Source organism: Streptopelia decaocto (assembly GCF_964273445.1).
Source record: "Streptopelia decaocto genome assembly, chromosome: 1".
NCBI lineage: Eukaryota > Metazoa > Chordata > Aves > Columbiformes > Columbidae > Streptopelia > Streptopelia decaocto.
Genome location: NC_138663.1, coordinates 144,475,738 through 144,501,717, shown reverse-complemented (window position 1 = coordinate 144,501,717; position 25,980 = coordinate 144,475,738). Strand labels below are relative to the sequence as shown.

The 25,980-nt window shown below is 38.9% G+C and overlaps 1 protein-coding gene across 1 annotated transcript in view; it reads left to right on the top strand.

The window, feature by feature from the left end:
- The window catches only part of AFF3 (ALF transcription elongation factor 3), a gene marked incomplete at its 3' end in the record, with an annotated part of 327,228 nt that overhangs the window by 30,798 nt on the left and 270,450 nt on the right, over positions 1-25,980 (top strand). Inside the window, exons 2-3 of the mRNA XM_082057341.1 lie at positions 17,599-17,719; positions 22,997-23,800. Of these exons, the coding sequence (XP_081913467.1) occupies positions 17,599-17,719; positions 22,997-23,800 (925 nt within the window). The remainder of the gene's footprint in view (positions 1-17,598; positions 17,720-22,996; positions 23,801-25,980) is intronic.

The following is a 25,980-nucleotide window of genomic DNA, read 5'->3' as shown; positions in this document are numbered from 1 at the left end:
GGCAACACCAGTGGAGACACTAAATTTGTGAAGTCAGTCTCCATACCTTAAAGCCTGTTAAACCCCTATGTGAATGTGCTTGGCCCATCGTCAAGTGATCTTACATCAGTGCAGCTGATCCCTTTTTGTCTTGAAGGAAGGAAAAGCTGCCATAATATATGTTCTGGGACTGGGAACTGACTTCCTTCCCTCAGTTGATTTGCCTTGACTTTCCTGAGAATCCCTGTGAAGACAAATCTTCAATTGCAGCAGTATTTCTCTCCTCTTAACCTACAAAATAATTGTCTCAGCTCAGATATGTCTCTGTTAGCTTTTTTTAAAATGCTGACTTTTTAATAGCAGCTTTTTTCTGAATTACATCAGGCTTTCTATTTGTACACTGTTTTCTTTTCTGCCTTGCAGTGGATTGGGAGAAGGTACGTCTGTGATCTTTGACCACACAAGATACTGGCTTAGTTCTTTTTAGAAGTTTAGATTTTCATCATTCTTTTACACTCTATACGTTAAAGAGAAATTAAACTTGGAATGAATTCCCTTTTTGGTGAAAGGTGTGAAATGTGGCCCAGGCAGTCCAAAGTGTGATGATCTAAATTAATGTATTTCATCATTATTTGTAGCACCGCTGATAAGCAGAGCTGTTGTGCATCGTTCTACGGGCAGCAGCTGCCCCTGTTTGGGAAGCCTTAGCCCTGTTGTGGCCACTTTGACAGCATCAGCTTCACTCTCTGAATGCCATGCAGCTGCTGAGCCTGTGCAGTGACAGTGAGATGGTGTAAATGTATGAACCTTGATGGCTGAATGAGGCAGAGTGCCTTTTCATGTAGAACTCATTGAGGTTTCCCTCTGGCTTGTGCAAATTTATCTTCAGTTTTACTTTTCAGAGTACTGAATTTTGTTATAAGTACTGAAATAATGCTATTCGAAAGCAACAGTATGCATTATTACCTGCCAATATAATTTACATAGATTAGGAGCAGCAACTATCAATTAGAAACACAACTCTTTTGTGTTGTTTGGTTTTTTGTGTGTTTTTTTTTTTTTTAATCTTCACTTCAGGTTTAAAACATAATCTAGGAATGAGCTTCAGGGAAGTAATTTGTAAAGAATTTTTATGGCTCTCCCTCTTCTTTTTAATCTGTGAGGATGGATAGATAATACAACTTCCACTGGAAAAACTACTCAAAGAGTCATATTTGTAAAGGATAAAGACATTAACTTTTTGTTCCCAAGAAGTTTAAATTGCACTGGGTTTGCAAATTTACAAAGCACTGTGTAATACATAAAACCAGCTCTAGCTATCAGTGGATGAGTATCTGTAGTTTCACATTGTGCAGATAGCTGAATTAGCTGAATGCTTATCTTGTATTGATTCTGAGTTTATGAACGCTAAAGACAGTTCTCCATGTCACTGGTTTAAAATCTTTGATTAAAACAGTTGGGCTCCTTGTTTAAATAAAATGCCATTCTGGTAATTTGCAATTACTGAATAAGCCTTAGCAAAAATGGGAGAAAGCAGTGAGGTCACATAGAAAGTGATACCCAGTCAACGTATGTATTTATTAGTGTCACCTATGAAATTTATGAGGCAAAGTAGTGCTGAAAGAATTTGCTGTCTTTGTAAGCAATGCTCATTTGAGGAATTGCCTAAGATAAATGGCTTTGGCTAATTGAATCATACACTTTCATAGTGTGCTACATATAAAACTAGACTAGGAAATAAATATAATTAAAGTAAACATGCCCTTCTAATTAGTAATTGTTTCTGCTGTTTTAAGCAAATTTCAGTGGCACAAAGTAGCTGTTCCAGTGTAAACCTAATAATGGAGGCTGTAATAACAGGTGTAAATTAACACAATGGAAAACATTTACAGTGTAACATTCTAAATTAAAAATGACATTAACAAGTCTGATTTTTAAAAAGCTGTATAATTAACATTTATTCAACCCCTGACAAATTAGCGCAATACAAATACTAGATGATTTTATTTGTCGCTTATAACATTTTTCATGTTTTATTTTTGTTAAATAGTAAATGTGGTTCATTTTTCCAAGAACATGTCATATAAGGGCACCAGCAAAGGAAAGGCAACAAAAAGAGAAAGCAAAGATATTTACCTAAAGGCATGTTTTTTCTAAGTGATGTGCAGAAATTGTTTGAATACTTAACAATATCACCCCAGTCAGTGTTCTTGGTTATGTATGCTCAGAAATAAAACATTGTGGATGGTTTAGGTTTGGAGGAATGCAAGTACAAACAGAAGAATATCTATTGCGCAATAAAATACTTTGATTCCCCCAAGTGCATCCTCAAAAAAGCATAATGTACTGCTAAGTGCTTAGCATTGATGTTTGTCTCTACAAATAAATATTGCCAACAGTATTTTCTTTTTATGATGGCACCTAATAGAACGCCATGAACAGGTGAGCAAAACACTGAAACCAGTACAAAAAAAAAAAAGTTTTATCGTAATTTGTGACAAAAGGTGCCATAATGTTACCATTATAAAACGTGTCTCATCAGATCCCAAAATGGAATATAGTATATCTGCACCATACAGAAAACTCATTTTCCTTTCTTATTTTTTTTCTAAACCTGTAAAAGTAAAAAAAAATTTCTGGTAGGGGGCAGGAGGAGTTTTAAACTTTTTTCAGCTTGCTTATCAAAGGGAAATTGGTATAGTTCAATTTTTTTGTGCAGTGTCTTCTGATGTGTCATAAATTGCGACACATGGTAGGAGAATTGAAATATCATTACTTCCTATTCCAAAGTGAATTTGTTGGACTGTATTCACTCCATAGTTGCAAATCCTGAGAGAAAGTGAAAAAGTAGTCCTTGTAGCGAATGGTCTGCAGTGATGGTGTCAAAGATTGCTCAGAGTTCTTGATTACCAATGCAAGATATTTTAGAAAAAAACTTTTTTTTTTTTTTTTTTTTTTTAATGTCTTCCTTTGCATGCCCTGCATGTCTCTGTAGCACCAAAACATGGTGCATTTGGAGATGATGGAAAAGGTATTCCTCCTTTCACATTTTATGGATCAGTTTCTGAATTCAGTGACTGAAGAAAGGAAAATTTCTCTGTCCTTTAGCCCATGTATTAAAAAAAAAACCACAAAACCACCACCAACAACAAATTATTTCAAAAGCTGGGCTGTATAGAATCTTTATTCCATCCATTGGCTCTGAGGCAGGACAAGCACACCTAGGCCAGCCTGACAGATAAGAGTCCAACCTTTATAGCACATGTGAGTCCCTCAAGGTTGTGGAGCAGCTGCACAGGGACTTCCATAGGTCCCCGGTCCAGAAATAATCTGTGTTTGGTGCATATTCCTCACAGGAAAGTGTCTTCATAGTTGGAGAGAACTAGTCTTAACTTGGGTAAGTGCTAACAGACAGGTACTTATGGAGGAAAGATGTCCCATACAATATTGTAAGGCAGTGTTGCTCACCTGGATAGAGCCGCCAGGGGGGGAGCTGTGTTGTTCAATGCATGAAGATTTCCTGTTCTTGTTTATTTTGTATATTGAACCTGTCTGAGAAGGAACAACTTAATAACTGTCTGCTGGTGGGGACAGGGTCGAGGTGAGGACTGACCAACCTGTTCTGAAATAAAGAAGCCATGAAGGAGGCTGTGGAGTAGACAGACAGCCTCTTCTAGCCTTTCCTTTTAAAGTTAGATAGCATTTCTAAAATCATATCTAAATCTCCTCTGCTGCAAATTAAGTTGTGTGACCTAGCAGACACAGAATTCAATTCATCATTGTCTGCTCTGCAACAAGTTTTTTTTTATAGGTGGGAAGATCATTATCATGTGTCTCCCAGTCTTCTCTTTTCTAAACCAGACAAACCTTTTTTTTTTTTTTCCCCCATATCTCACTCCTTTATACATCTGTCTTTTCTGGGCTACACCAGCTCTTTCATACAGCAGAGGTCCCCAGGCCAGACACTCCACTCCCTGTGTGCATATTCTCAGTGCCCAGCTGCAGGTCAGTTTCGGATGAAGTTTGTTATCAAAAGGACAGGGACAACAGGAACAGAATGAGAAGAAGACCCGGAGGACAGATGACATTTTGTGTGCTATGGTTGCTAAAATGGGAACCAAGTGCAACCATGAATCATTCAGCTGGTCCTTCTGCTGCAGGACACTTTCTGAGTCACAGCAGATTCAGGGAACCTGCTGCCTTGTATCTCCTCCCTAAGACCGATGTAGCTTTACATGGCTGTTGTATTTTAGCTGGAAGTTCTGTGTGGCTTTGAAGCTATATACCAGAGAGTCTGCTCTTCCTTGCAAGCTTTCCTGACAATGGATATCAAATATTCTGCACAATCCAATGGTTCCCATGTTGGAAGTGGGAGACTGCTAATGGTATGATGTGCTTTTCTCTTTGGTTTCAAAGAGTCAGCTAACATTTTATGGTTATACATTTTCACAAGCATTCGAGCAAGTAGATTCATTAAGAGAAGTGAAGTTCTGGAATATCTGTTTTGTTTCATTTGGCCCCGGGGAGGTACACAGAGCAGTATGTTTTTTCTGTTTTGTGTATTTTAATGAGATATGTCATAAGATGGTAAACCTAGGCTTTTAAATGGTTAGAGGACAGATTAATTTGAAATTAATAAATTCAAATAATGTTTATCTTCAGCTTGATACTTATGTCTACCCAACTAGTCAATTCCTTTTAATTTAGTGCATTATAATTTTCATGTTTTCTTTCCTGAGATTCTAATAAAGTTTTCTTTATCTTTGTCATTAGTATCAAATTAGGCAGGCTAGGTATTCCCATGTCAGGAACAGCAAAATGTTCTTTCGGATTATGTAAAAACTCTGAGATCTTTGCCCTTTGTCATTGAGTTACTAAGATATTATCTTGGTTCTCAGCAAAGCTGAACATGGGTGTTACAATAGTTTCACAGTTTCACAAGAAACAACCCCAAATTTTAAACGGAACAAAGTCACTGAGCTTATTTTCTTTTACTTGTAGTAAAGAACACAAATGGAGTATCTTTACCTAAGACTTTCGCTTTACTTAGAAGGAAATAATTCTCTGCCATTTCCTTTGTTACTGAGAAGCTATTTCAGCCTTGCTACTTGGGAGGATTTTAAGGAAGACTAAATGTAGTAGCAGTTTTCTGCTTAACACGTCATGCTAGCAACAAAATAATCTCTCGTTAATAACAGCTTCTGTTTACTTTTTTTTGCACTGGGATATTACAGTTACCAAGGGTGAATTATACTGTGCTTTGTTTGGATTCAAATAAAAATCAAGCTCACCCGCGGTGGTCTAGTTCTGCGCTCTCTCCCACCCTCATCCATGTAATTTTTTCCCCACAGTAGGGACCATGCAGCAGGGTGGGGAGGGGACAGCAAGCAGCTCCTTCACTTTTCTGTTCAGAACTATTTCAGGTTTCTGCCAACAAGTCACACTGATGGACTGACACCATCGATGACTTGTGTCACAGCCCACTCCAGGAACACCACCTCTGCAACATACAGAGATGTGCTGGCTTGCGGTGGGAAAAGAAAAATGTGATATTAGATCTGCCAGTGTCATTCTGTGTCTTTAAAATGTTAAACACCTTCCAAGAGGTTCAAATGATACTTCTTAACAAGAATTTGGGTATCTACTGCGGGGGTTTTGATTGTCATCACTTCTAAGACTAGAGAGCGTGAGAGCATGTGAACATCTAAATCCATACTGCAGGATTAGCATTCTTAGAGGTTCTGGATTTTTAGAAATATGAATATGAGTTTCAGTGAACTTCATGGATAGTGACCAGGGCAGAGTTTGCCTTGTCTTCAAAATCCTGTCCATTCCAATCCTGTCCCATCCTCAGAGGACTTTGGTATCAAGGGTTGATAATCTGCCAATACAAAGATGCAGGATGGGTTCCTCCTGTATGGATTATTATTATATATGTTTTTTTTTCATTGCAGAAGTTCTTGTATCTTAAGCATCACCAGTCTGTTTGCTTTTCTGAACTGGAAAAGCAGGGGAATTGCCATCTAGCCTTGTTCCACCCCTCTTTTTTAAAAATATGTTTTTTAACTCCTTTTGGTTATATTCTATGATCCTAGTGAAACAGGAGAAAATGAAATTCTGGCACTTTTTTATGCATAACCTGTTAGAGAAGGATTTTAGTCCTCCTAGTTGTTCCCGTGAAACCAGCTTCAGTATGCTTTCTGGGAGAGCAAGCACATTGCATGTTCTTGAACACTGGAGTGAGAGAGGGTCAAACTGAAGTCCAATGTTTTGAAACATTTTTAAAAACTACAGAAATAAATGACCCAAAGATTTCTAAGTTTCTAGCATAATAGAATAGGACCTTTGCTACAGAAGATTCAAATAGAAATGTTGTAGACATCTCCTCAACCCGTGCTTTTAGAATAGTGCATACAGCTGTATGTATTATTCTAAACGCTTTTACAAGAAGATATAGAATTTAGATACCTCTTACCACTTTCAAACTGAAACACTGAATAATTTTGCACCTTAGACCATACAGGCAAATTATTTCCTTATCATTTACTGTAACATGAATATGCATTTGTGAACTTGGACTTCAAATAAAGTATACAGTAAAAATAAAATGTTTTTCTCTTGTAAGCTTTTGTTGTTGTTGCTGCAGCAAAAATATACTGAGAGAAAGCAGTCAGGGCGAGGCAGCTGTTAGATAGTGAGGGGACGGTGGATCTATCTTCATCAGGTCACTCGCTTCCCCACTTTGGACTGGAACCAGGCTGGTCCCTCCAACAGACGGCATCTGCCCGTCTGGCACCGTCTCTGCACGGGCATCTCTGGAATGGCTTCTGCATCCATCGCCGCCATTAATGCTTCTGGGTAATCTTTTGTCGTTTTTATCACATTACCTTCAGATTCAGAAATATTTTTTAAAAAAGTAACCTACTTAAAAAATGAGGCACTTGAACAGTTGTGCTGTTTTTGTGAGTTAAAATACAGGAGCTTATTTTGCGCTTTATTATATTTGGAGTTTTGTATTCCAAACATGTTACATTTTGTTTTGGGTTTGTGACAGGGCCATGTCATCACCCCTCTTCTGAAGCAGAAGCAGAGTACCAAGAGAGGCACAAACCAAAAACAACTACAAAAAGATGTTTGTTTCAATTTTTTTTTTTCTATAATGAGAGATAAAATCTTTCACTTCCCATTGCATGTGCTTAAGGAAGGGAACACATGGATGCTCCCCGTGCAGTTCAGAATATGGGCAGCATGAGTTTTGTTCTAGCCATCTTCATAGGCAGAATGAATTGAGACTAGCAGATGTAAAGACATTTACATGAATTATACCAGTCATAGGGGCATAAAAGTTTTAACTTTTTGATAATTTTAACGTGTATGAATTTGTATTCATGTATGAACATAAATTATTATCTTATGCTTGGGTATGCTGGTTTTGGCTAACTTATCTTCCTAATTTTGCGTATCCCTTGAGGCAACCTGTCAAAATATGACAGAGCCGCACAGGGCAAGCAGGATATAATGATTAAGAAACTGGAAGTCATATGGTTTGTGTGCTGTGCACTTTTCTTCTGCAGGTTCCAAGGATATGTGGTGATATTGTTATTTGGTCAAGCATAAACCTCGGGTCCACTTTACATTCTCCATTTTCAGAAGAAAGAACTGGGAAAAAATTGCGTTTCACTGGAGTTTAAATGTATACAATGTATTTTAGATAAGCTAGCTAGCTGTGTGGTGTAATGCAGTATGTTTGGCGAGTACTAACTTCTTGTGCAAGGAGAGTGAAACCTCCTCTATATAAGCATTTTCTCACTGTAACTTAAAGTTATGTACGAACCACAACTTTCTTGGGTTCTTGAGCCCAGACTTCTTACAGTGGTCTTTTTTGTTCCGTGAAAGCAAGCCATCTATGTAGGCACTTGATAGATACTTAGATTAGACTGTGATTTAGGTTTAGGTTTCTATATGCATATATATCTCTTGTTCCGTTTTCTAGTTGTTCTACCTCAGTTGAACAGAATGAAGATGGAACCTCATAGTTCCCTGTAAATGAGATTTTATGCTTCCAAACTCTGATACAAACTATTGGTAAAAACAATCACAATTTCTTTGTATAGTGAGCTACATTTCAGGTATTCCTATAAACAAAAGCACAGGTTTTAGTGGATTTATTATTTGGACATTTACCATGGCTGATTCTTTTTGTATCTGTACAGCTGGCATAGGGTTTAACTACTTTGGTTGTGCTTTATCTACATGTGCAGTTATTAACATAGTCAAATTTATTTTTATCATGTAGACGTGCTAACATAGATGTGTTTAAAACTCAGTTCAGCCTTACCTGTATGTAGTGATGACTCCTCTGTAATATATAAAATGCTGTAATAAGGACTCCATCTATCTCTAAAAGATGAAAGAAAGATAAATTAAAGCAAGACATCTCAAAACATATTGATTCCATTTCTGTGGAACCCAAACTCAGTGGCTGTCTGCTCAAGATCCCAAGCAGTGATTTTCGGCAAATACATGAAAACCTGATGACTTATGCATCGACTTGTTCATATATTTTTTTTTTACACTGGGGCTGTTGTATGGTTTCTATAATACTGTAAATCATGATTAAACACATAAAAAAGATTGTCGTCTAAGATCCATTTTAAGCCAAGTGAAACATAATACAATATAAAATTTACATCATTTTCTTGATTAACCCTGATGAACCTTCAGTCATTATCCATTATAGTAAGAGTAAATTGGAAATGTTGCTTTGTTAATAAAACATGTATAGATGTTTTCATGAGTCATAGATTTGATGGTTAGTAATAGATGACACCTTCATAATGAAATACTGTACTTTGGCTTTTGTGAAAGTACAATACTACATAAAGCTGCAATCCTGTGTCCCATTCTTCAGTCCTGAATTTCGTTGCCTTTTGGACATCAGATCATTTCGAAAATTGATCTAAAATGAAGTGCAGAGAACATAAATATAGGCAGGAGTTTAGGTACCGGATCTCTGTGTGTCTTTCACTCACATTTAATAGAGGTTCTTGGTGGTGCCAAAAGCATTTAACAGCTTAAATTAAAACTACTGGCCTTTGTCATCTGTGGAAGTCTGTAAAGTTTTACTTCTTTTGCTACTGTGCCAGGAATGTTTTCTAACAGACACCACTGTTATCTCTGTAGTGGCAAAGTGCTCTTACATCGGGCCTTAATGATTCATTACAGTCTTTGCTTTTGCTTCTCTAAGTCAAATTGCACTGGGGTGAATTGTGTGATAACATTTTTCTGCCAGTTACAGAGCTTTCAATTTTTGTGTGCTAGGTGTACTTCTGAATCCTGCAATTAGCTGTGAGAAGATGGATCACTGTTCAGAGCCCCATGGAAAGAGTAGGCCATTTAAATTGCTACAGAAAAATGGGAGCAAGGAGATCTTTTTTTTTCCCCTGAAAAAGACCTTTTTTCAAGAAAAGTATAATAGACTCAAACCATGATTTTTCACAATATTCAGGATACTTATTTTCATTTTTTTTACACTGAAACTAGCACTTAGATCTTTATTGAATGAAATCCAGTTTTCAGCAAATACATCAATAAGAAGCTCAACAAAAAATTTGAATTAAGTATTAAGCACTTGCTGCAAAATGTTGAATAGATTTTTAAAAGGCCAGAGTTTTTTCCTTTACATTTAAAATGTTCAGAACATCCCCAGAAATCACAAAATGATATAAATAAATTCAGTTTATTGCAACATTCAGTGTGCACTCTCCATGATATGCACCAAAACTATATGAATAATTTGCCTATGCAAGTACATCCTCTACAGAGATAAGCCGGATGGCTCACAAAAAAAAAAAAACCCCGCTATTGTTTTTGACTAATTATGACTGTAAGGAGCCTAAAGAAGAAGATTCAAGGGAAAAAAAAACCCAAAAAACAGCACACACACAGGCTTGTCAGATGATAACTGGAACAGTTTCCCATGCATAAGTATGCCATGGAGAGCAGAAATCATTGTGGAGAAAAACAGACAAGTGGGGCGTTGTGTCTGACATCTCTGGCAGGGAAGCGATGTAAGAAGAAACTGGATCAGATATCGGCATCACCAAGTGAGGTAAAGCCTTGTGTAGCAGCCCAGGGAATCCAGCAGTGTCAGGCAGAAATAAAGATTCCGTATTGATCCCCTCAGCTGTTGTATTTTTGAGTCACAACATAAAAGTAACATTAACAAAATCAAATTAAAGGGCTTAGCTGTGCTGTGTCTGGTTTGTGCTCTTCAGTCTTGGCATTTTTTTCTGAGATCTCCATTTAATTTCTGGAGGTTTTAAGTATCATTTTGGATTGTGGAGAAAGAACCCTACCCATTCCAGGTGTGAGATTACTAATAGTGGTGAATTTTTAACTTATGAATTTACTTTCAAACAAGATATTGTTAGAGCAGTGCAAAATTAAAAGTGATAGTAATGTTCTGTTTCTAGCTTGGCTCAGTATCGTTATTAGATCTTCATAGTTATTTTTGCTAGCAGTTTCAGGGTTCTAAAAAGAGAGCACCAGCACTTAATAGCAAAAAGAAAATAGTAAGGCATTGACTATAGAATTGCCCATTAATACTGAATGGTGAAATTTTGTATATCTATATATATTGTAGGTACGAACTGGTAGATTTGTATCATCTGATTAAGTTATTTTTCCTGAAACTAAAAAAAAAAATAAAAATAGGAATTATGTCTCAGTTTCTCTCATTGGGCAAAACATCACTGAGGGGAGAAAATGTGCATGATTTGTCTGTAGCAGAGCTGGAAGAGGTGCTCTTGTACAAGCAGATGTTGAACTAAATTGCATTTTTTTTTTTGATGTTCCTCTGTTGTGATGTTTACTGCTCTGACTCCACAGCCTAGATCCCAGTCTCAGTTGCAACCCTAGGTTTTTTCAATATTTCAATACATATTTAAAATTCAGTCAGGTTGCATGCAAACCACACACATTTTGTGAATGTCGGATGTAAGCACCTATAAGGTAATAACTGCGCCCACAATTAGTCTTTCCTTGGTTCCTTCCAGTTGCCCAGCATGAGCCCTCAGAAGACCTGCCTTGAGATGCTGATTTTACAGATATGATATGTATCTATGCATTTGTTTGGTAGATGCTATATATCTGCCCCTGAAAATATAGCTCCCCGTTTCAGACTTGGAATTTCCAGGCAGATAATTAAAGCAATCTCGCACCTTCCAGCCTGCACCTGCCACCGTGTGAGCGGCCAGCCCAGCTCAGCTCCCTCTGATCATATTCATGTTTGGACGGCAGTGTTTCATGGTTAATACAAATCATAAACAGGCTGTAAAAGCTGAAGCATCAATGAATCCTAGCTTTAAAATTGCTGGAAGCTAAAGTTTTAAAACTGATACCGCAAAGTGAAAAATGAAATTTAACCAGGCATTTTGGTGAAGGAAAAATAATTTATTGGATGTAAGATGAAAAGCTGTGAGAGTAAACATCAATCTCATCTTAGACACATGTCATTGATTGATGTTTGCTCTGTGCTGCTGCCTGGAGGTAAACTCTTTGAAATAGCAAAGTAGGTACTTTATCTGTCTGTGGATAGGAGCACAGTTTGTTAAGTTACTGCTTTTTTGAGACCCGGCTACATCTTTATGTTCAATCAAAGTGAGAACAGTAAATCAGAGTAATTGCTTTACCCCACGGCATTTCTGTTTGTAAATGGGAAAAAATACTGTAAAAATCCTCAAATTAACTTCTGCTGTTTAAGCTAGATAAAAAGTCTAAAAGAGTCGTTTTCAACCTGGGAAGGTATTTTATTGATTACGCCACTTGTTCATCAAAGGCAGCCCCTTTGTTATAATCGAATCTATAGTTCAAATGTCGTTAGGGAAAACATTTAATGCTCAGAAATGTAAGGTTGCCATCTCTAAGAGCTCCCCATAACCCATTAGCAATTAGTTCCCAAATAGGCATCATTTATACTTAGCTGAAAATGGAACTGGTACCAAGAAATTGGCTGGTGAAAACCATGGACATGAACAGTAAAATAGAAAACAGGCATTAAATGCTAGCACTTCATGTTAAGCACAGCAATTCAGCAAGCAAAAGAACCTGAATTGTTGTAATTAAATTGTCAGAATTAGAACTGTTTTCTGAAAGTGTTTGGGGCTATTGCCTTCACAAGGTCTCAGGCTGGTTAGATCGTTTGTGATTTAAAATATTGCAGAGATGTGGGAATGGCGGCACGTTTAAATTCAGAATGCAGTTTCCATTCTGAATTCAGTTTCATAATCACTGTCCTGCATCAGGATTGGACTGTTTTTTTTATTGTGTTGTATAAGTTTTTCCCTGGAGTTACTCTCTTTAGCTACTTTGGCATAAATGTGGTAATTCAGGGGAGAATTAGACTATTAAATATTTAAGAAATTGTCTTCACTTCAGCCTGAAATTTAGTGTATTGACTTGTGTGCCAGATCACAATTTGTGGGGGAATGTTGAGAATAATCAGTAAACCATTTTAAAATTTATTTTCTTGACATATTGCCTGTTTTTCATGGTTTTGAAGCAGTTCCAACTTTGTTCATAATTCAGAAATGACTGTGTGGTAAAATTTAATTTCAAAGATATATGTGTCCTCACAGAAAACTTGTTCATGGGTCCGGTTTTATTCTTGAAACACACATATCTTTTAGTCACTTATGGTGTGGGTTGTCTTTTTTGTTGTGGGTTTATTTGTTTGTTTGTTAGGCATATGATCAGCTCTGAACACTCCCAGGGGATATTCAGGGACTGCACCTGGCAGCTTGGGGATGGCATCATTTCCATGATGCTGGGAGTGGGTGTCGTGATCTGACGGTGCTTTGTATGGAGCCTCTTAATCCGATTGTGTATTTAGAAGGGTCAGGTTGGGCAGAAATGGGGAAGTCAACAAAATCTGGCAAAGAAGCTCAGCCCTTGCAAATGGGATCTAGGTTTTCCCTACCAAAGGCCCACCAGGAGCCCATGGGAACTGTGGGTTTTGCCAATTTAAGAAATCGTTGTGTGTTAGCGTGAAGCATCAGCTCTGCTTTTGTTATGAATATGTCTAGACTTCAGCTTCTTAAAATTTTGTGTGAAGTGCACACATAGTTGCTGGGGTGAAAGAGATCAGCTTCCTGGGTCAAAAACATTACCGGCAAATAAACAAGCTACTCCTTCTAAATCTATATCACAATATTTATGTGCGTGGGGAGGGAGAAGGAAGGTGTGTGTGTATGTGTGGGCAGTTGGGTGTTACAAAGCCCTCACAATTCAGAGAATAATGAACTGAATCTTTGGACTGGAAAATTATATTGGAAGGTCTGGAAAGGCAAAAGTGAGGTGCCAGGTTACTGCAAATGGTAACGAGTTCAGTAATTGTCGCCAGGTATGTGTATATGTGTGGTAACACTATCCTCTGTCATGCTGGTAGGACAGCCTGAGTCACTGCCCCCTTCCTTTGCCAGAAAATAAACTGATGCGAGGCAAGGGGAGAACCCATGGTCTCGCCCTCAGTTTACCTACCCATGTCTTTTAAAGCCTCAAAGATGCCAGCTGTTGCAAGGATGGTGATCCTGTAGCAAAATAACAGTCTCCTTAGTGAATCTCCCATTAGTGATGTGGCAATTTTTTGTGGCTTCTGAAAAGGTCGAGCAGCATCATTAATGCACACCATACATCTGCAAAGGCGTGTAATTCCTCAGAGAAGGTGCAGTGCTTTAGTTTGTGGAAAAGGACATCTTCCTCTGAATGCAAAATTGTGTGTTCCCTAAAACTGAAGGACAGGAGGACATGTTGGTACAATTGTTTCCACCCAGTTCATCATGGAGATTAGACCTTTTTGTTTGAGTACTTCCAAGTAGTGTTGTCTGAGGGACATAAATGAGACAAAAAAAAAAAAAAAAAAAAAGGAAAGAAAAGGAAGCTCTTCAACACTTAAAACTTTACGCTTTCTATATGATTGCCTTCAGCCTAGCCTGAGACTCCATAACTCTTTGGACTTTGTAGGAGATTAAATCCAGTCCCAAGTTTTTCAGGTAAGGTTATTGCTCTGCTCCTAGGCTGTCCCCTGAGCCGACTCCGTCTATTTCTAATTAAGGGCTAAAGGAAATGGTTCTTCTGATGTCAGGAGTAGCGTGAAGAAAAGCTACGAGCATTTCTGTCCCTGCTATGGGGAGGCTGGTGCCGCAGCTGCCCTCCCAGGAGGCACCAGTGTGCCTGGGCCTGGGCTCTGAACCTCAGGCTGTTCTCACAGGGAGCCATGCCCACCTCACGCACGGCCAAAGGGTGGGCAGCCATCATGGTATTCGTCCAAAAGTCATCACAACAGATAAAAATTTAATAAGCATACCTCCTGTGAGAGGTTTGGTGATCCACTGGTATTCTGATCTGTAAAATAACCTGAGAGTTAATTATTTGAAGTGCTCTAGAAGAAGCAGAGAGGGTAGAGCTGCCGTGACCGCATGGTGGTGATGGTGTGCGGAAGGTGCTTTGAGCCCGAGACACTGATATTTAGACATAATTAATTGGCATGTCCAATATATCTCTTGGCAGATCTTCAGGCTGAGATAAATCAAAGCGTGGTTTTAAAGCAGTGGGCTAAATTCGAGATGATAGTGTAATTTTTATAATGCAACATTTATTCATCTATAAATTTTGTAACTGTTTGACTTGTTACGCATGCTTTAGTTCATGTCCTTAAAGCATGAATTTGAAACAGATGCAGCATTTTAAAAACAATAATATACCACTTTAAAACTATTTACAGTCATCCTTTTGGAGTTTGACCTGTATGAAACAAATATAAATGACACTGACTTTTGAGAGATGAACAGTTGCCTGTTCTTTGGTTTCCAAGTCTTGCAAAACTGCTTCAACATTTTGGCCCATACTAGCAAAACTCTTCATCAATAAACTAATGTGTGAGTTTGCATATAACATATATACTTATATATACATACATCAGCCACATACACACACGTGCCCCAATGAGGAAAAAAACTTGAGATTTTAATGAATTTGTTTTTCGGGGCTTAGCTATGGAACAGACAAACACTGTAAACTATTAAAGAGGTACATGTATTTTTGGTATTGTTTTAAATTACAAATTTAAAAAAAAGAAGGAAGAAAAATATTAAAAAGAATAATTTTCCATTAACTGAAGTGTTTGCAATAAAGACAATTATAGCAGCTGGCAGTATTATCATTGAACCAAAATAAATAAATACATTTGGTGACATCCATGCAAGAAAATGTGTTTGCTATGATGCTCATGCAAATAAGGAGCAGCCCCACAAGTGCTAAAAATTGTGCCATCTGGTATTACCAAAGGAATACAACTCTCAACTTGTAGCTCTTCCTGACTTATAGACGGCATATAGGCATTGTCATATGGTTTTGTCATTTGCATAATCATTCTGAATTATTGCAGGTTATGCATTGCATTGCCAACCGTGAACTTCTCATTTGGGAAGGGGGTTCAGAGATCTGTGTGTCTTCATCAACAAGAAAAGGGATACAAAAGACCTACATACCTCCATTAAATAAAGGGATAAAAAAGTCCCTCCTCTTTAGGAACATCACACTGTTGCAATTTTAAATTTGTACAAGGTTGCGTGAAGAATGTTGCACTTGTTTACTTCCTAGAAATCAGGTAGGGATCAGTATTGTAATTAATCTCAGAGGAGCTGCCCATCTCTGACTGCAGGCTAGAGTCCAAATGCAAAGCATCTCAAAGAGTCAAGAGGTTCTGAATGAGGAAACGTGGCTGAGGATGAAGTTGCAGATCCCTGCAACTGCAGGAAAACTCAACCTGCGAACGATTATTCAAGGTGGCAGAAAGTCTACTTTAGACAGAGGTTCTTGTTACTGATGGAGGTACGCTCACATAGTGTGATGTAGTAACCGAGGACCGTGGCTCATGTAGCAGTAAATGACAACTTCTCTGCCTCTGGCCTTGGAAGCATGTGCAGCAGATAATCTGTGCTCACAGGGACCCCATGGGGTGGCCTTCACTATCCCCTTCTTCCTGAAGGAAGGCATTTTCCATGCTCAAAACTCCACCCTGATGATTGCCTCCTTGTGACACTTCTTTTCAAAAAGGGGGTGTCGGTGCAAGTAACATGCACTGCTCATGAAAAATGTGCAATAAAACTAGAAAAAATTCCACCACCTGTGAGAGGAATAAACAAACTGGTGGCCGGAAGCTGTCTCTAACCTGCTGTACTGAAACCCTGTGTTTCACAATAAATCTCCGTGTTCGAGCGCCCTGCCTGGCATTTGGCATCTGCCCTCAGACCCATCAGAAGGGTGTTCTGCAGCCCAGCTCAAGTCTGCAGCTTTAACGAGTAAACATGAGAGTTTGTGTCTGTTTGGTGACTGCTGAGGCACTGTTTTTAAATACTAATTCCATCTAACATATCCTCTCAAGTCTTGAATTAGAATTAGATAGTTGTTGGCCTTTTTACTGCCTTGCCTGGGGCATACTAGGTAGTGTCACGTGGGTAGCTGATGCAACATATGTTTTGCTAACTGGGAAGCTAGTTAGCAAGACAACCTTTTACTTATTAACACATGGTACACTTACATGACATTAATATATATTTCTACTTTACAGATTTACAGTGCCAGAAGAAAGGCATTAGCTGAGCTAAGCAAAATAGGCAATCAGCATCCTCGTCACATTGCCCTGAAATAACACGTAAACACATCGTTTTCCTTTGTGAAGAAAACAGAACAGACTGAAATGTGCAAACCTGTGTTGTTGTCTGGGAAATTTGAGGAAAGGGTTCTCTGGTTTATGTTGTCATGCATGAAACTAGAATTCTGGAAAAAAAAATACTTTATTCTGGATATCTAGATTGGAGCCAGGCTAGTTCATTTCTAAAAATTAGTACTGTTGTGTAATGCAGTGATTTTATTCTCTCTCCAGCTGCACTCTACCAGCCATACATACACTATCATGCCAGTATTCATTTATTCATGCTCTGAAGTTGCGATAGTGTCAAATCCATCAGAAAGAGGAATTGTTTCAGTAGTAGTTTCACGACTTGGCTGATTAACAGAGATCAGAAGAAGCAGCCTAACTGTGGAAACCACTACAGCATGTAGTTCTAACAGCTCTTTAGGGAGCTAGTTAATGAAAGAATCACTACAGAAACACATCCATGTGAAAAAAGGAGCATTCTCATACAACACTCAGAGGATATGTCATAAGTGGAAATATGTTCATAATTTCTATTTACTCATAGCTGTAATTACCATCTGCCTTAAGAGTACTTTCAGTCTTTGTCAAAGTTGCTTCGATATTTCCTTTGTCACATTTCAAGCAGAGAACTTCTGCACAGACTAGATCCTGCCCTGTGATTTCTTTTTTATTCTTCTGTAAGAATTTAATTATCTATTCTCTGTGTGAAGAAAGCACCAGCATTCCCGGAGACCTGCGCCTCCCCAGCCTGCTTGGACTGGCATTCATCTGATTCATGTTCTTGCTTACTTTTGCCATCTGTCTGCAAACTAGAGTTCTTCACTTTTAAATTTGCTCTAATTTATATGTTGCCTGCTAATTTTTAACTCTTAAGAAGCTATTCCTCTTTCTTGCTGCAGTGTCTACGAGCCGGATAGAAACGTGCTGCGAAGGAAGGAATGGGAAAGGAGAAATCAGGAGGCCCAGCAGGAGGATGGCGCATTTAACACGAGTTACTCCCTCTTCAGTGAACCGTACAAGGTAGATGCTTCCCAGCTGGGTGGCTCCTTATTTATTTATTTATTCCACAGTACAAAAACACAGCCTGCAGAAGGCATTGTCCAGGTTTCAGCACCCTCCCATAAGTGCTAGCCTCACAAAATTCCCAAAGAACATTTATGGTTTTTTGAGAATTGGATTTTTATATATATATATATATGTGTATATATATATATAGGCTTCTTATAATGTTCAGCAGCACACAAGAATGAAATAAACTAGAAATACCCTAACAATATTTGAGTTGGAATTAAAACTAGGAGGTGAAGGTGACAGTGCCCTGTTTTTGCAACATGAAAGAAAACAATTGTGTTAGAATTGTGTGTGAAGGTCAAGTAATACAGTAAACATTGTACTCTGTCCAAGGTTAATGCAATGAAATATCTTGGTGTTTGCCTTTTTTTTTTTTCTGTAAGCATTACCAACAAAGCCTGTCTGCTATACATGTTTCGCCCTCACCAAAGGTCTCAACTCCCTGTTTTATTCCCCATGGTAAAAGTAGTGTGATGATGCACAACCATCTCTCCCCGCTCCTTGTTAGAAGGGTCAAGCAGGACCTTCTGCATTTTGCAGAAGCCTGTAAACCATGGGCTTGTGAACATGACCAGAGAGAGGCATCCCAGGGGTTCTGCTCCTCTCCCCCAGCTAGCCCAGTAACTGCCTGCCTGCATCAAAGCATAATCGTGTATCATCTACTGTGCCCTTCCAGTAACGCCCAAGTTACTGTTAAAAGCACCACGTTGTGAATCCTTTCCCTCCATGCCGCATCACTTGTCCTCGATGCTTTGGGTGCTTTAGTGCCTCTTTTCAAGGAGCCTTGTTTTGGACCTGGTACTTGGCTTCTGACTTCCATGGTTCCGTGTTTCTGCTCATGCTCCAGGGTCAGCTTTTAGCTCTCTGTTTTTCCAGATTTTTGTTTGGTTTTAATCCCTAATAAAAAAGAAAGATCTACCACTTTCAAAACACGTCCCTTGATAGAAGACAGCTCTGCCTGCCTTGAAGCTGACCTCCAGCTGCCCGAATTTCAGATTCATTACAAAGGCATTTAGAAACCATAGGAAATGTCTTGAACTCCTCAAGGCTCTACCTGAAAAAGTCTACTGTAAGACCAATCAAAGGCTAATCCATGGGAAAAAAGCCTGAAAAGCTTCAGTCAGCTGTGTCTTGGCATTTTATGATGACTCTGCTGCAATGGGGACTGAATAATTTTCCATTTGGTAGGTCAAATCAAATAGACCCCTCACAAAAAGGACCTGTCCTTTTGCTAGGTCCCTGATACCATTTTCCCTGTGGCACCTGAAGTTGGTAATACTGAAGCTCAAATCACTTACAAAAGTGGTATCATTGTAATATTTTGTGCACTTCGATTATTACCTGTGTGCCGATGTACTGACTGTCATGGCACAGACTTCATGTACTATGGACACACCAGTAGTTCCTGAGTTACGATGTCTGAAGGTATCTCTATGCAAACACATTATAATTCCCTCAACTTTAACAGGACTGGATGAAAGATCATTGATGTCTCCAGAAGCAGAGAGGATACTGAGTGGTTATCCTCTGGGGAGATCAGCATAATGCTTCTTATCTTATCCATGCTTCTTATCTTTAAACACCATGTCCCTATTTTGGACAAGCATGTAAAGAAGCTGGCTTTGTCAAGAAAACATGGAGAAAAGCAAAGCCAGGACAGCAGTGTAGCTCACTCAGCTCTGTTGGTGCTTGGGATGACCAGTCATTCTGACCATATTTGACATCAAAACTTCATCAGTGGCACATCATGTCTACACTGGCAATGGACTATTGCATTGTCTGAACTCATCTGAGCATTTGTGAACTTTCAGCATGAGGGTGCAGTGTTGTGGTTTGGGCTTTTTGATCTTATTGCAGAGAGAGGCTGGCTGCAAAAGTGGGAACCCTTCTGCGAAAGCAAAACTGAAATCCACTCTTAATGTCTTTAAAGATAATTTCCAAGTTTTGGGTGTTTCCAGGGGGAAATGAAGTTACAGCAGACATTCACTGCAAAGTCTGATTAAATTCAGTATTCCTCTGCACAGCTTGAGAAACATGAGTTAAAGCCAAAGGATTTGCCATTCAGAAGGCCATATCTAAAAATCAAAGGCAGACTGGAAATCTCTTAAATCTTGTGTCCTCTCTCACCTTGACATGTATCACTACTCCTGTAACATCAGTTTTTCTGAAAAATCCTGACTCTTTGGGTTGCCCCTTATCCTGTTCAAAGTATCCATAGCAACCCTTTATGAAAGATTACAGGGAATCTAGTATCTTTTACTTAAAATATCTTTTACAGGGGGTGAAAAAGTAGTAAATTCATTTTGGATATTTCTTGGACAGAATACATTGCCTCATTAACCATATCAGGATTTTTAATGAAGAAAAAAATCTGATGGCTTTCCATGCAACCATCAGGTTTATTTTTAGAAGTGTTGGATCTTGCAGTCTTCAAATACATGGATTCATCTTGCATTGCAGAAGAATAAATATCAGAGCACTGTAAGTTAGAAATGTTTGCACAGAGTGCTTTTCCTACCTACTCATTTTGGGATAATGTTTTCCCTATGTGAATGATTAAATAAAGCCAGCAATATTTCAGAGCAAATAATAGGAAAAACTGTTCCATCTGAAGCTCATAACAAGTTACCTCAGATCTCATCTTGTTCCCAAGAGGATGCAGGTGAACTCGTCTGGATGAGATCAGCTCAACACAAAATGTTCTCACCTCAGGTTGTCTCCAGTGTGTACCCAGAAGGAATAAACAACACCAACCAGCTGTCAGCATGTACCATGGTACCAGCATTAGATCAGTTTGCTGCAATTATTCTTGTGGTTTTCTGGGGTCTTTCAATACGAAGTGCCTGTGTGACCTTCACATCACATTCGTGTAGAAGACATTGTGCTGACTTTTCTGCGCTAGTGATAATGTACAGATAATCTACAATTAGGCTTTTATTTCCTCCTCATCCAAATAGCAGCCATCAGGAAGAACGGACCTCCTATTAGGGAAGTTGGACTTTCTAAGAGGCAAAACTTGGACATAAGTTCTCTTACATTGGTGGACCTAGAGGCAGCTGGGTGGAGAGTTGCCCAACAAGCTGTCTGTGCAGTAGGAGACTTGTGGGTGTCAGGGGCCCTGCTCCATTTGGTGGTCTTTGTTGCCATGTTCCTCGCGGGGAAGGAAACCTCATACACACGCTGGCTGAATCAGGCTGGGTGCAGGCCCAAGGGCAGGTCTCTCTCCACAGAGGGAAGCTGCAAAAATATCTCTCTATAAGGTATCTACAAAGGGTCGAGGATCCACCAGAAGCACAGAAAAGATCCACTGGATAAAAGGAAAATTTTCTCTGCCTTCTGGAAAGTAATTCTGCTGGTCAAGGAGATGCCCAAATGTAGAGCCATTTCATTGATCCCAGGAGACACTTTAAGTGTATTTCCAGCCTTCTTTGTTTTCAGATGTATGTGATGCATCCCACTTTTGAAGCCTCGTTAATAGTTTCTTCTTTAGGACATCAATGTGATTCCTGTGAAGTGAAGGAACACCCTTTTTAAAGCCACTTGCTGTCTCTGAATTAATGCTTCATGTTTCTTTTCATGGCAGGTTATTGTCCTTGTGACAGCAACAGCCGCATACACAGTGAGAAGATGAGGCTATAGTGGTTAAGCCATCTTATTCCAAGTTTGCAAAGCAATGTTTCAGATGCAACACTTTTGAGTTTTTCCATTCCCAGTGCCCTTCAATATATATTATTGATATATATTAAACTGTGTTAACAATGCATTCTCAGAAAGCTAACTGTAAAGTATTTTACGTAGTTATAAGGTAGTGTTCTTGAAATTTGAGAGGAAAATTTTCAAGCAGGACAGGACTGCCTCTACTTTCTGACTTGGGAATGCTTCCACGGTAATCCTCTGAAAGTTACCATGTGGCAATCACTGCACTCATTTACAAGGCATTTTTGCTTGGATTCAGTTTTTTTAATAGGAAACCTTAAAAAAATTCTGAACTTGAGCAGTTTCCTTTACATATTTGTTTGAGCGACTGGATTTTATTTAAAGGCTTAGAAAGAAAAATACCTCCAGTTTTCCAGAGTAACTGATATTGCTGCTACATCTTTTGTATTTTTTATATAACTTTAAGGGAGTCTTCTCCATTCCCTTTACTCCCTTCTTTCTCCTTTCTGTTTTCCACTAAATCAGAGAGTCTTGAGATAAAAGCTTGGCCTTCTGAAGTCAATAGGAGTTTTTCCATCCAGACCCCATGTCTGGAAGGGAGAAAGGAGAACACAACTGACTCATTACTGTCTTCCTCTGAAAACGTAAAGCAAAGAACATCAGATGCCTGAATCTTGGCAGGGTTCAGAAAAATCTCTGCTATGTAAATGCTAATGATACACTCTTTTGCTTACAGTGGCTTTTTGAAGCAAGAGTTTTCAATGTTTTCCAATATGTTTTATTTGCTTGGTTTATTTCTTTGTGGAGCTTCTGCCTTTTCAGTCAGGAAGTAAACGGATGGTTTTAAAGACAATGGTTAATCTTAAAGGGGAGGGAAGGAGGATGGCTGTGTTCCCTCTTGTTGCACACAGCAAGCACTGAGCAATGTGAAGAATTCTGTTCACCTCTTTTTTCTTTTTTTCTTGAAGAGGAGGGTGCCCTGGAGTGAGCATCCTGTCAGAGTATTTTCAAAGAAGGGACATAATAATCTGTAGTTTTCCCATTGTCCCACAAGCTGTTTTCAAGGCACCTCAGAACGTTTGCTTGGCTTAGACTGGTGAATTCATTCAGTGCTTACACTGGATGTTGTGTAGCTTCCCAGATGCCATGTGAAAACTTCGGCAGGCAGCAAAGGAAATTGGGAATGCAGTGTTTTCATTCCTGGCTGAAGTAGAGCTTGCACTGCGCTATAGGAAAAGTTTTATCATGGTCAGATTTAATCTAAACCATTCTGTGTAGTTGCAATAATAAATTTTCTAGTTTCCAGGTAATATACTTTAACTACAGCATGATACCAGTGATAGATTTCTTTTTTTATATACTCTAAGGCCCTTTATAGCTTTTCCAGTTCAGGGTAGATTTAAGATGTTGACAAGTGTCTTCAGAGACAATAAGGATTTTCTATTTCATCCCTCAACGCTGCTGCTGAATAGGGCAGTGCTACTTCAGCAAGGATTTCAGCAGAAGCATGCAGAGAATTTTGTTTTTCTTATGTTGCTTGTTGCAGCACACTTGATTTTTGTTTTGCAGACTAACAAAGGGGATGAACTCTCGAATCGCATCCAGAATACACTGGGCAACTATGATGAAATGAAAGACTTGTTAACTGACCGATCAAACCAGAGCCACCTTGTCGGGGTTCCAAAACCTGGGGTTCCTCAGACATCTCTCCCCAAGCCTGATGAACATCATATTGCAGACTCGAGACCAGTGCCTCCTCCTCCCATTTCCAGCACTACATCTTCCACACCAGCAGCCCTACCTGCCCAGCAGAGCAAAAGCACCACGATGGGTTGGCAGAAGGCCGGGCATAATGCTGCTTCAGATGGCCAGCAGAGAGCGAGCAAGCACGGGCACCGGTCGCTGGAGTCACACAAGGGTGACTTCAAGCTGGCGAACCAAAAATCCAGTCTGGAGAAACTAAAACACTATGCATCGAGTCCCACCTCCTCTTCTTCCTCCTCCAACGCTGCCCAGCAAAGCTCACTGAGGAACACGTTAGGAGACAACGTCAACAGAGTGCAGCAGCCAGCAAAGCTCAATTGTAGCTCGGAAGGAGGAGGTCAAGCACAAGAGAGGCCAGCAAAGCACAGTGGTGGGCACTGCGTCCAAAACTTCCCGCCCTCTCTTGCTTCGAAGCCCTGTCTGGTTCAGCAGAAACCAACAGCTTATGTCAGGCCAATGGACGGTCAAGACCAGGCTCCTGATGAGTCTCCAAAGCTGAAGTTACCAGCAGAGACGACCAAGTCGTATAGGGGAGTGCCTTCTAACAAGCCTGATTCGGCCAGAACCAAGTCAAAGATAGCCAAGTTCAGCATTCCTAAGCAAGAAGAGGTAAGTGGTTTTATGCTTTTCATGACATAACCCTTTGGATGTATGGTGCCCTAGAACTGCAAATCGCATCTGTCTGTTTAGACATTTTTAACATATTATTTTGCATGTCAATTTTTTTTAACATTGACATAGTGTATTGCAAATAGAAGCCTCAGAGTAATGCAAAGATATTTCAACAGTAAAATGCTCACTGTCTTCAGGACCATAACTTCCTACACTGGCATGTCTTCTAGTAGTGTACATTATTTCAGTGACTTTTTTTCCTGAGTGTCCACAGATAATGTCTGGAGTTTTTTTTGTTTTTGCTAGGTGGGTGTATTACTTCTAACTGTTCATATATTTTTGACTTCTTTCTCTTTGGCAATGATTAAATGAAGTGCTTGTGATCAGAAGTAGTTCTGCCATCCTCAATGATGTCAAAGTAGTTTCACAATCTAAATAAATTACTTAAACAATATGAAATCTGTGAAATAGATAAGAATATAGCAATGAGACTCTTCTTTTACTTCATGGTGTCTCTATCCGTTTCAAAACAATTTCTAAGATTGAGGTTTCCTTTCTAAAGAATCACCATCTGTAGAAAATCAGCCATGCTACAAGTATGAGAACATCTGAAAAAGCTTCTAGATACCATTTCTGTTATCAGCAGCAGATAAGAAATATTTCTGCTTAGACTTATTTTATACTAATTTCACATTCCATTTATGCCAGTAGGACACCTTGCTTTATTACTTGCATAGTCTGTGATTTTCTTTTAGAGCTTTTTGGATGGGAAGGAAATTGTTGGTTTTGGCAGAATGAAGGGTCATTTTTTTTTTTCTTGGGTGTACTCAGGGGCCTATATGTCAATACAAAGATGATCACATCATCCTCTTGTGCAAATTGGTAGAGCTCCCATGACCTAAACAATTTATAGTATTTATAAGACTAAACAACTCTATTTGGCTGAATCACTGTGTCTTTCTCAGAGCAGAGATAGTGATTGTTTACTCTTATTTGACAGCTGTGGTGTGTCCTGAGACGTTTTTAGTTTTAACATTTTTGTTTCTGGCATTGTTAAAGGAGAGGAAAAATCTAATTTTTGGTGGAATTCTCTGGCCTCTTAATACCTGTTTTTCAGAAATGGAGTCGACTGTTGTATTCCCCCTTTGGTTCCATTTGGGAAAGAAATCTCTCTGGAAGCAATTACTTGTCTCAGCACTTTAAGCATTATACCCATGTGTTTTTTCTCTAAGTTAAAGTTCCATCAGTTCCAAACAACACAGAGGTGATATGTTGTTCCTGAAAACAAGTTGTTTTAGGCTCTTAAGCTGGATTTGAGAAGCAAATTTAGCATTCATGAACTGCTTTAATTGTGCAGATAGATCAGGTAATGGCAGATACTAATATCCATTTAGCTATTATTACCTCTTTCAGACTTATGCTTCTATCTGTGAGTGGGAAGTGGTGTTAGAATTAAAGATGCCTGTGGCAATTGTCTGGATCTTTCAAATTTCCCCCCCATACATGTATGCAATACTCTAAGGACTCGTTTGGAAAGGAGTTGTGATAGGCAATCATTTGTTGCTCTGAAATTCAGGGTTTACCATTTGCATTCCAAATTCGCCAACCTCTGGAAAGAAAGCTTTCATTTGTTGTATGTAATCTATGCTGATGCATAAGGGTAAATTTATACTGCAGTCTCTAGACATATAGACGTATTTGAGATTTCTTTAACTTGCTTAGATGCTGATGACAGTAGGAGAGAGTGGGCTGCAGGGGTAGCTGCTAAAGTGTTCACCAACTTCTCACAGATTTTGTGGGATGCAGTATTTCTGAAAAAAAATATTTAATAGTGTAATATAAACATTTAGCTGAAGTTGAAGGAGGTGGACAAAAAACATTGCCTGGTAGGCTAAAAAAAAAAAAAAGGGATAAGTGATTATAAAGTATGATGGACATACTATACAGAATAAAATAGTAGGTACTATAGGTGTTGTTGAGGTTTGAAACTTGAGGTAGTGCAAGACAGTGTTTAGATGTCATGTTGGAGGGCTGAGAATCCTGGTGATAAGAGTGCCGAGCTTTTTTTTTCCTTTATCCTGGCATTTCCTTTGTTCTAACATTTTTCATCCCAAGTTGCACAAGATTAAATTGGTAACCCACTGGTATCACTACATGGAAAAATATTGACCAAAACG